Genomic DNA, 12,139 nt, shown 5'->3' on the forward strand with positions numbered 1-12,139 from the left:
TAGTAACAAAAATATCAAGATATACTCCTCGGCATCGCTTTAGCATATCCATAATTAAATTAAATACTAAACATAAAGTTTGAACTAATTAATAAAAAAATATATTCTTACTAGCTGAACTAATCTCTACGAGTAAAATTGCATTACATTACACAATTTTAAAAATAATTAAGATCATTATCAATAAAAATAAAATTTATATAACTCTTAAATTCATAATTAATTAATTTATAAAAACCAAATAATGTCGAGTCAAAACTCATAATCAATAGTGTATGTCCTAATATATTCCCGTGCTGCAGGAGCATTGTGCCAAAACTTGTGTGTAATTCATTCGGATATTGAGTTAATGATAATGGTATTATGACATGCTTCATACTTTCATGATAATTAAGCATGCAATAAAAAATATTATAAATAACGGAAGCAAAAAATAAAAAAGAAAAAGAACTTGTATATATTGAATGTGGCAAATGGTAGCAAGCATGTGTTAAAAGTAATGAGGGTTATTTGTGTTTTATACCCATGAATTTTTAGAATAAATAGGACTCAAAATTACAATCCTTGCTCAAATAAATGTTTTGCTTAGTGGTAAAGCAATGATATTACATATAATAAGTTGTAAGTATAATTTAATATATATCTCAATTTGAGTAAATTTTTAAATTTAAATTTTATTTTTTCTACTTATAAAAGTAAAGGAAAAATTATTATATACCATATGTGTCATTATTTTTTTAATATTTTATTATATATAATTTACAAATTATGAAAATTTAAAAACTAATAAATCAGATTTAAACTTCACCGATCTTAGAAAGAAAAAGAAAAAAAAAAAAAAAGAAGAAGAAGAAAGAGTACTTGTTATATGCTTTGAATTTAAAGAGACTTCTATCAAAATTTGGCAAAAGATCTCAACCGTGGATTCAAGCAAGAGATAAATATAGATTCTATTAATCACCGGAATATGCTAAACATCACATCATTTTTTGTCTCACATTTTACCCACATATGATATGGCATTCACTACTTTTATAAAACTATTTTTTGTTTTTAAATTATTAAAAGATAATCATAAAGATTTAATACCATTAAAAAACTGTTTTTTTTTTAAATAATAGATATTACGGCAAATGGGCAGGAGATGAGACAAAAAAAACTTCGTTGAAGCTTCACTACTTGTGTTTGATATGAGTCTATCAGAGTCACTCCCATTAAGTAATCAGTCCACACAGGGAATAGGTCATGGTGTCAGTCTTCAAATAACAGTTCTTACTTACAGTAGGCAAAGTATCATGCAGCATGAGGAACTGAACCTGGGAAACATGGATAGGATTCCTCACCACATGCTTTTATGGGTCTCTCTTCAGCGTCAAAATTGACAAAGACAAGGAAAGGGCTCAGACAAAGCAAGCAAGCATGATAGGCTAGTCTTCTCATTTATAAAACCTCATGAGTTTAAAGAGTGATTCAAGACCATTAATAGTACCTTTTCATTTCTTACAGGCAATTGCACCAACATCTAGAGAGGAAAACTCAAAAACACCCATAACAGGTGTAAAGATACCAACTAAATCAGACCTGATTGGCAGTTGGAAGTCGAACTGTGTATCCAGTAAACAACCTGAAGATTTTATCGCACTTCCACTTGCTTCTCCAGCTCAACTTTCAGGTTCCTCTTAATTTGAAGGCCCCTGAAGTGGACTTAATGAATCCTCCTGAAAATTTCCAGACAGGTAAAAGTATTTCAACAAGTTGAGAGATAAATGAGAACTTAATTCCTTTCTGAACAACAAAATGGTTAACACTGTAATGGTGTAAAGAATAGGTGGTATAATTGAAAGAAATGAGAACATGAACAATTTATATAATTGTTATCACCTTTATTCTTTCCATTTAGCAACAGAAGAACTTTCAACGTTACAAACATAAATTGAGAAACTGGCTTTGAGAGCTCCGGAGTGTCATTCTGTGGCAACTTTCAGCAAGTCCTCCCATGAGGTTAATTTTTCTCTAGGTTTGTTTCTAGAACTCCCGAGCCTCTTCTCTTCAGAATCAATTTTTTCCCAACTACTAAATGGTACCACTCTAACATTTCTATCACCAAGCAACTGGCGGAGTCCCTCTTTTCCAGGCTTTGGCAAACTTGTCGCAGCTGCAAGCGCTCCTTGTTCAAGGTCTTGCAATATGCTTGCAACCTATTATTACAATTATCAGTGCTGCTAATGAGAATCAAGCCTTTCAAATATAAACTTCCAGCCTGCGGAATGCAAGACAAACTTACAGTTTCTTCAGCACAGTAGAGATTTGTAGCGATAATCCCAGTTGGTCCTCTTTTCAACCACCCACATACATACAAGCCCTTTTCAAGCAGTTTTGAATCTCCTGAAGCTTCAGTAAGAACTCGACCACCGACATTAGGAACCACACCTGGAAAGCAGCCGTGTGACAAGCAATGAGCACTAATATCTCCAATTTCCCTCCATCTATCTAAATAATTCCAAAAATAGAATTTGATGCACCAATTCAATAGGGTAAAAATTATTGAAAATAATGTTAGCTCTTAGAGTTGCAACAGTTTCCTTTGGAGTTATCAGCGATAGTTTTGAAAAGTCCTAATGCTGTGGCAGATGAATTTCCTATTCTGTAATTACCTTTCTGATGGTCAAAGGGTAAACCATCAACTGGTACTGATTTATAACCAACGCTTTTTAACACCATCCTGAAAACAGTAGTCCACAAGTTAGTTTCCCAATAGAACCATCACACAAGTCCCCATGCATTCAGCCAGCTAAGTACTTAAGCATCCTGTTCATGTTGGGATTTGAAATTAAGTGTAGGTAACAAATCATTCTCTCTCTTTTCTTTTTCTTTTTCTGGTGGGCAAGTATTAGATCCCTCCTCATCAACAACATTAGCGACAAAATCAACCCCTAGCTGGGGTAAAATGCATAAAAAGTCCGAGCTTGGCCTGCCAAAGGATTACCCACAGTCAAGGTCCTCAAATTTTCCAGTGCCTACAGCAACCTGTTTTCCGGGGCTGATACCTGCAGAATTATATAGAGCAAGTCAATACTAGCATTTTGACATCAAATCGAACAAGCAATGCCATTCTACTTTGATTGCTCGTGACGCCATAAAACTAGAATTAGGTTAAGAAAGAGTTTCCTGGTCTGCAACACCAGATATGGTTGGAACATGGTGTACTGACATCAAAATCCAAAAATTAAAAGTGAAGAAATGAACATGAGCACCAATCCACCGGTCGAGAGAAAAGTACCTTTGAGAACAGTCTTCTCAAAGTGAACACCAGCAACATGGCCAATTCTCACCTCTGAATCTAGAAACCTATCAGGTTTCCGAAAGAAAACAAAGTGAAGTTCTCGCTGACCTGAACTGGGATGGGAAGGTCCTGAGGCGGCAGCCTTAGAGAGCAAATCATAAATCCTCCTTTGGATTCGACTTCCTTTCAGTTCTTCCTGTGTCAAAAGACAACAAAAATTATACAGAAGAACATGAACTGAGAATACTAGATAACCTGAATGCATTTTTCGAGACATGCAGCTCAACTAAACTCAACTTAGCCATAATACCAAGATAGTTGTATTTCTGAGACATTTCATGGCAAATAAAGACTTCTTATTTTCTTTGCAAGCATCTTAATTAGCTTCAATTTTATGCTCGACAGTAACCCACAATGCTAAACATATTAAACCCTAATGATCATTAGTATCTGTCCCAAAAAAGGAACTGGTAATGAAAGAAACCTCATCATCAGAGCTTTTAAGTAAATCGGCCTCCTTAATGTGAATAAATAGATCTTTAATGCCTGCAATAAGATTGTATCAACAGTAGTATTATGAAAGCAATCAGATACTAAAACCAGAAAGCTATGACTAATAAACAAAGTCACATTTCAAATCATCAGGCCAATAAATAAAATAATATGACTAAAAACCATTTAAAACAATTGAAGTACATGCATGTTTTGTACTTCAGACAAGCATATGCACAAAGACAAAATTAGAAAAGAAGGTTAACCAACAAACTGCAAGTCCTTACTCATGCAAGTGAAACATTACAGTAATAAAACAGGAAATGAAGCACCCACATTTTCATTAAAAAACTATCAGTTAAATGTCCAAACAGTCTATCACAAGAATTCGCATTAAGATTAAACACAAGCAAAATGTTTGAGTGATATAGGCAAATATTACAAATTTGCAATAAGTTAAGATCTACCAAGAACTTCGCGCAGCTCTTTAGCAGTACAAGCTGCTTGGACTGGTCCACGTCTTCCAACTAAATACACCTTCCTGTGATGATCTCATACTATTAAAAATATGCAACCAATGTATAAGACCAACAGGTCCATCTGGAAACTGACAAAATAGCAGAGAAAAAAAACCTTATACAGCTTTGCTCCAAAGCAGCCAAAGCATGGCAAGCAATATCAGTTCTTGCCAATTCTGCAGTTGGCCGTAAAAGGATACGAGTGGCATCAAGAGCCACGTTTCCCTATAAAATAAACAAAATTGATTGTTACTCTGAGTGCCGCACGCATTTAGGCATGACATCCTTTGATAAGAGCTATATTCCGTAAGACTTAGGATAGATGGAGTTACAATATGATGGGTTAATGCCATGAACAACTTTAGAACTACTTGATTTTTCTATTACCATAAGTGTACTAAAATCTAAACACACTTAACATACGGTTGTGAGAAGAAGAAAAGAGCTCAACACAATGTTTACTGCTCGTGGCATTAACACCTTGTGGTAATATATAAATTCCAAAATTTTCACAAAACAAATAATATTCTTGACCTAATTCCACATCAAACAAAAAAAGAGCATACTTGGCCTAGAATAACAGCTGTATCAGTGCCCTTCAAATCAGGATTCAGGTTTTTACAATCTGGGTGCCCATTGTACCACCAAACGAATTCTCTAGCTGAGTGTATCCCCAACAAATCCTGCCAAAACATGCATGTAAGAGATATAAAGCAGCAGCAATCTATTTGCAGTTCCTAGTCATAATATAGCAAGAAATATGAGCCATTAATACATTTAGTTGATAACAGCAACAAATATGTTGAAAATTTATTTACTTAAAAGAAAATATAAAGAGGAAAAATACTTCGCCTGGAATACCAAGAGCTCTATCACTTTCAGCACCATATGCAAGCACAACCTGTTTGATTGCATTTAATAATTAGCCTTACCTGATAAACAATACAAGATGATCAATGCGCTATAATCAGCATAATAATCTGCATAGAGCTAATAGTTTACCACATGATACAGGTCACGAAGCTCAGCAAGTGAAATGGATGAGCCAAGGGTGACATTTCCAAAGAACGAGCACCTTTCATTTTGCACAAGCCTTGAAAACTGGTTTATCACAATCTGTTGCAAGTTTTCTGGTAAAACTAAGCTCAAATAAGATCATTATTTTTTTTCTTTAAAATCTTGTGTATATGTTTTTAATAATAAAAAAAAAAAGAAGCACAGAACTTGCTGGAGATGAACAAATGCTAAACTATCACCACCTACAATAACACATGTAAGAAAAAGCAATATTTCAACAAAACCGCACTCCGTTATACCATCTAAGTATGTCAATTAAATTTAAAATTTTCAAAACCCTTCTGACCTTAGTTTCAGGATGATCAGGAGCAACGCCGGAGCGTACTAATCCAAAAGGAGTTGGCAACCGATCAATGATATCAATTTCCGCTTCCCGATGCGCCTTAAGCATCTGACTCATTGCAATTAAATATAAACAAACAATTGATTGATTATACAAATAATACCCAATTAATTTTGATTAACCAAAAAAGAGAGCAAGTGTTTCGAATTATTACCTTTTCAGCAGTGTAGAAACCAGCTGGTCCACTGCCAACTACACACACACGTAGAGGATGAGAAGTAAGATTCGAGAACCTTCTTGATAACCATTTCATCGCTTTATACATCATTTCTTCTTCTTCTTCTTCAGGAAAAAAAGAAAACAGAAAAACAAATTAAGCTGAAGTTGAAGTTTAGGGAGGAAAATAATATTTGAACCAGTAATACACCTTGCATTTTCCTTTTCTGAATCGAACTCAACACAGACAATGGAAATTCAAAAATTATATTGGAAGAAAGAGAGCATCTAAGCAACCAAAGTGATTAATCTCTTTCCAACCAATGGTTTTAAATTCTTTCCAACCAAACTCAATAGTCATAATAAAATGGGACTATGGAACAGTGAAAGAGCATACCTAGGGATCTATTGAAATGTTTGGGTGTTGAGAAAAGTGAATTTGATCGGAGTTTTATTTGTTGTTTTAAAGTGTTTGTTGTTGGTTTTGGCTTTTGATTCTACTGATGCTACTGCACTTTAGCTCTGTTTAGTGTTGCAATATTGTTTCTGGGTCACTACTTTAAACTTGTTTTTAAATCTACCATATAATTTTTAAAAGTTTAGATTTTAATAAAATGTATTTTTATATTAATTATAATTTTAATATTTAATGGAATTATAAGCCAATAATAATAAAAAAGAATTGAAATAATATTAGAGTTGTGACCATCTCATGATAAAAAAATAACGTTATTTATAATCTCGAATTTTATAATTTATTTCAATAGTCAATAACATTTTACATTTTATATTTTAAATTTTTAGAATTTTCAATAAATAATAAAAAAATTCAAAATAAATTCTCCAAAGTATATGAGATAATATTAACTCAGCTTTCACTAAAATGATATTTTGACTAGTCAATATTAAAAATATATTGCTGATATTGAAAAGAAATAAAAAAGAAATACATGCTAGATTTTAATAAGGGCAAAGTAGACAAGATTTTGAGGATTAAGGCCAGAGAAGAAGGCACGTCTCAGCCGATGGCTATGGAATTTCTTTTTCTTTTCCTTGTTTTTTTTTTTTTTGTGTTCTTTTTATCAAAAGGTAAAGGGTTGATAATGGTTAGCAATTTTGTTACCAAGGTTCATTTGATCCATTTAGAATTAAATTTTAGAGTTCAAACGAAAAGAGAATGTATTAGGATCCGGTACAGTTGGAAATAAATTTTAGAATAACTATCCTTTCAAAATTTAATTGACAACAGAAATATTAGACTCTTGAACAGTAAATTTTTCAGTATTTAAATCAGAGAGAGAATAGGAAAAAGCTATTTCTCTACTACTGAAACTGCGAAACAATGATGTTATAACCAAAGACAATAAACAGGTAAATAATGTTTAGGATAGTGGGACCACCCTGACCGATTATTGAGAAGACGGGCTGACCAACGGAAAACCAGGCTGACCAACGCTATCTTAAACAGGATAATTACAAGTTTAGTGACTATGGCTCTGATACCAAAATGCGGAGCAGGATCAAGTAATACAGAAATAGAAAGAGAATTAAGTAAGTAAATAGTATAAAATTTTATTGAAGAGAAAATTTTACAAAGATAGAAGAGATAGTAGGGAAGATAGTTCAAGCGTGTCTCCTCCCAACTAATACACACCTATTTATAATAGATAATAGAACACTATTTGGACTTCAAACAGACTTGAGTCTGTGATATAATTATTATAAAAGACAACAAAGGTAAATAATTGAACTATTTTGTCAAAAAGGAAAAGATTTTTGTCTGCCACTTTATCTATTATTATCTTCTCAGATAATGTGAGATTTTGTCAAAAGATTTTTATCCTTTTGCATCATTGTCTTCTTCTGTTGACCATAATTTCCATTTAATCAAAAAGCACATCATAGTTATCAAGACCGTAGCAATCGTCTTCATTTTGTGGAGTGTAATTAGGTCCACCAGTGTTTCTAGAGTTTTCATCATCACTATCTCTAGAAACTTGTGATAATGCATGTTCCAGGGCTGCTTTGAATTATTTCTTTGTAGTATTTTCAGATAATTTGGCTAAGATTTTGCTTTTATCAGACAAGAAGTTGAATTGTCCCATGGATTGACTGGTTCCTGAAAGCATAGGATTCTTTCCAAAGAAATGTTTCAGAACCGTTTCTTTGTTGGCTTGAATATCTTTACAGTTGGACCACCATTTAACACTATATTCACGGGTTAAACAGGCGATAGAATTTACATTAGGAGAAGGTTTGAATGGTTTTACTTTGAACTGCCAGGAGAAAATCCAAGGTAGGTTAAAGGTTTCAGAAAAGATAATCAATTCATCATGCTTAAGGATAGGTAACTTTTCTTTAAAGATAGTAAATCTTTCTATAATCTTAGCAGGTAAAATTTCAGGGCAAAGTCCAAAATATGTCCACCAATCTGAAAACCAATTTGGGAAATTTTTTGAATTGGTTTTATGAAACATGAAGAACCAAGAGTGATTCCAATTTCGAAGGTAAAAGGTATTGTACCAAGATTTTTGGTAGTCAAAGTAATTGTAACAGGGAGGTGTAAAAGTAACAGAAAATTTCTTTGCAGTGTATGGGTTTTGGTTCCAATCTGACAAAGTAAGGACTTTCAAGATTTTACATTTTGAATAGAAAATTTTCTCAGGCATGTCACGATCATAGGAATGTTCAATTTCTATGGAGTTGGTATCTAAAAGGATAAATTCATAAAAGAATTTCAATTTGTAGGGACTTTCGGGAATAAAAAATTGTTTATAAGGGAAAATATGTTGAAATAGATAATTGGGATTTTTCATATTTCCATTGAATATTTCATTTTCAAGAATGGTGACGATTTGTTGCTGTGGTTTTGTAAAGTACTTTGGTAGTTCTAGTTTAGAAGAACCGGGTTTGGTAATAGCTTGTAAAAAGTTTGAAGGTTTTGTAGGGGTAGAAGGTAAAGGAGTTTTGTCAAGAATTTCAAACCTGTTTGTAGAAATCAACGATGAAGAATGTCCAGATTTGTTAGCCGCAAAATCGGTTGGCGATAACTTCTTCTTTATAGAAGTGCCTATAAAGATTAGCTTGATTTCTTTCCTTGTAGAAATTCTCTTGTTAAAAAATCAGGTAAAGAATTTGAAGAACCTTTTATATATTCAATATCAAAATCAAATATTCCCAAAAGTGCTTGCCATCTCGCAAAAACTTGTTTTGAAACAAAAAATTTAACATCTTTTTCCAAAATATTTTTAGCAGCACTACAATCGATACGGAGTAAAAAATATTTTTCAACTAAATCATCTTCAAATTTTGTAATACATAAAATAATTGATAAAAGTTCTTTTTTAATAGTAGAATATTTAGATTGAGTTTCATTCCATGCTCCATAGTGGAATCTGACCAAGGACTCTGTATTTTGACTAGGTAACTTTTGTTTAAGAATACCCCCAAAACTTAAATCCGAGGCATCTGTTTCAACTATAAGAAAGGCATCTGGATGAGGAATAGACAGACAGGGTAAATGATGAACTTTTTGTTTGATGGTTTGTACAACACGAGTATGTTCTTGTGTCCAGGGTTTTGGATTTTTCTTAAGACGATTGAATAAAGGCTTACAGAGAATTCTAATATCTTTGAAAAAATCAGACACATAATTAAGACATCCCAAAAATCTTTGCAATTGATTTTTATCTTTAATTTCATTTGGAAATTTAGAAGTAAATTCTAAAACTCTTGAAATTGGTAAAACATTATTTTCAAAAATTTCGTGTCCAAGAAATCCGATTTTTGTTTGACACAATTTCATTTTTGGTGCAGAAACAACTAAACCATTATGTTTAATTATATTATAAAACTTATACAAATGAGAAAAATGTTGTGCTAATGAATTTGAAAAAACTAAAATATCATCAATGTAAACAATGGTAAATGATTGATGATCATGAAAAATATCATTCATAACTCTTTAGAATTCTGATGGTGCATTTTTTAGTCCAAACGGCATGACATTCCATTCATAATGACCAAAAGGAACATTGAAACCAGTTTTGTAACGATCTTTTTCTTTAATTTGAATTTGCCAAAAACCAGACTTCATGTCAAATTTTGAATAAATTTTTGAATTGTAAAGTTTTTTCAATAAATCTTTTTTATTAGGTATAGGGTATCTTATCCATTCTAAAACTTTATTTAAGGGTTTATAATTTATAACAACTCTGGGTACACCTCGTTCTCTTTCAGCTGCGTTATAAACATAAAAAACAGAGCAGCTCCAAGGAGAACTATATTTACGAATTAATCCTTTTTGTAATAATTCATCAATTTCTTTTCTGCAGTGGTTTTAAAGTTCTGCATTCATATGTATAGCATGTGATCTTGTCGGTATATTATCTTCAGAAACATCTTTAACATAAGGTAAAGAGATTACATATTTTTTCCTATTCCAAAAAGCATTTGGAACAGGTGCACATAAGTCATTAGTAAAAAAAAATTTCAATATTTTTTATTTTAGCTTTTGTCGCATCAATGTCTAATTCTTTTTTAATTTTTAAAGATAAAATTTCTTTATTTAAAAAAGCAATTTGTTTTTTCTTTTAACTAATCAGATCATTAAAAACACAACTTTTCTTTAAAATATTTATATCTTTTTCTTATTCAGAAAAAATAAATTTAAAACAAATTTCTTTTCCTAATAATCTAGTCTTAATACCGTGAGTGTCAACTGAGAAAGGATAAAGCAAGGCTAAAAACGGAGTTCCAAGATTAACAGTGGCTGAAAGATTTTTAAAAGAAGTGTAGAAACATAATCCATCATTACAGATTTTAACTTTGGATAGCTTGTAATTTATTTGCATTCTTGAACCGTCTGCAGTATGTAATTTTTCAGTTGTTTTTTCAAAAAACTGTGTAGGTACAATACAATTTTGATCAGCTCCAGAATCAACTAAAGCGATTGTATCAATTTTAAAATCATTTATAAGAATTCTAACAAAAATAAACCATTTATGAAAATTTACTCTCGTAATATGTGCTAAAAATTCATTAACATGAGAATCATTAGTGTTTTCAGTAAATTCAATAACTTCTTTATTTTTTCCATTTAGTTCCAATTTTAAGATCCTTTCTTTGAAATCTAAATTTTCATTTTTCAAATCATTAATTTCTTGTTTTATATTTTTAATTTCTTCTTGAAAATCCTGAATATTTGATGTAGGATTTCTAGAAGATTTTGGTTCAAATCTATGAAAAATTTCTTTTAAATTATAAGGTATAGGTTCAGATTTTTGGATCTCGTTATGTAAAACAATATCCCTTAAATTTAAAAAAAATATTTTTCTTTATCTGTAGGATCATTTATTTTGTCAATTAATTCAAAAAGATCTGAAAGAGTTTCTTTTGATAAAACATTTAAAGTTGAGTTACAACAAGGACATGTACAAATTCCAGGGCCTTCACAAATTTCAAAATCAGTATCAGAAGATGTATCACTTAAAACATTTAAATCATTTTCTTTAAAATCACTTAAATCAGAATTTTCAGAATCTCTATCAGATAGTAAAAGATTAAGTATTTGATTTTTAAGTTTGTCATAGATATCTAAAGTATTGATTTTTTCTTTCATCCTACACTAGGATTTAAAATGACCAACACGTCCACACTTATAGCAAACAAAAGGACTTTTCTTTTTATTATTTTTATTTTTATTTTTATTTTGAAAAGTGTTTTTGGATGAAGAAGATTTTTAAAAATTCGAAGTATTTCTTCTATAATTTTTATTAGAAGATTTTCTTTTCAAATATTTTTTAATTTTTGAAGAAGGAGCTTGAATACGTTCATAACCGTATTGTGAATAAAAATCTCCCAATTCTTTTTTAGATTGTAAAAACTCATTTTTAATTTTAGCTTTTAATTTCAAATCAATACATAAAGCTAAACCTTCATTATTAATAAAATTAATGATTTCTCCATAAGTTAAAGTATCATAAGGAATAACATTTCCATAAAAATCTCTAATTCTTGTTCTAACCTTTTCAGCAAATAATTTAGGTAAACCAGCAATAAATCTTTCTTTCCAAAAACTATGATTGCAATCAATTCGAGAAAAAACTTTAGTTAAAAAGACATCTTTGTACCGGCGAAAATCTTGAAGTTTAGGACAAGTTAAATTTGAAAGAATTTCAGAAGATCGAATTTGATATTGATTAGGTTCACCAATAAAACATTTTGTAATAGCGAAAAGTAAAGTTGCAACAGCATCTTCTTCTTCTTCAG

The 12,139-nt window shown here is 31.2% G+C and overlaps 1 protein-coding gene across 4 annotated transcripts; it reads right to left on the minus strand.

The window, feature by feature from the left end:
* Positions 1-1,407: 1,407 nt before the first annotated feature.
* On the minus strand, positions 1,408-6,428 carry LOC8262557 (NADPH:adrenodoxin oxidoreductase, mitochondrial). Of its 4 annotated transcripts, none has more exons than XM_048375238.1 (15): positions 6,267-6,428; positions 5,868-5,992; positions 5,657-5,761; positions 5,296-5,409; positions 5,141-5,194; positions 4,860-4,976; positions 4,409-4,518; positions 4,243-4,316; positions 3,768-3,829; positions 3,281-3,479; positions 2,987-3,047; positions 2,655-2,722; positions 2,285-2,430; positions 1,882-2,198; positions 1,408-1,718 (listed from the first exon to the last, which is right to left on the minus strand). In XM_048375238.1, exons 2-14 carry the CDS (start codon positions 5,979-5,981, stop codon positions 1,965-1,967), a joined length of 1,458 nt encoding a protein of 485 aa, XP_048231195.1. In that variant the 5' UTR covers positions 5,982-5,992; positions 6,267-6,428; the 3' UTR covers positions 1,408-1,718; positions 1,882-1,964. The 4 variants fall into 4 exon arrangements, with proteins under 4 accessions (XP_048231195.1, XP_015580055.2, XP_048231194.1 ...); XM_015724569.3 differs by having other exon boundaries at positions 5,868-5,995; XM_048375237.1 differs by lacking the exon at positions 6,267-6,428 and adding an exon at positions 6,081-6,245.
* Positions 6,429-12,139: the final 5,711 nt, after the last annotated feature.

The sequence above is a fragment of the Ricinus communis genome, chromosome 6 (genome assembly GCF_019578655.1).
Source record: "Ricinus communis isolate WT05 ecotype wild-type chromosome 6, ASM1957865v1, whole genome shotgun sequence".
NCBI classification, from domain to species: Eukaryota; Viridiplantae; Streptophyta; class Magnoliopsida; order Malpighiales; family Euphorbiaceae; genus Ricinus; species Ricinus communis.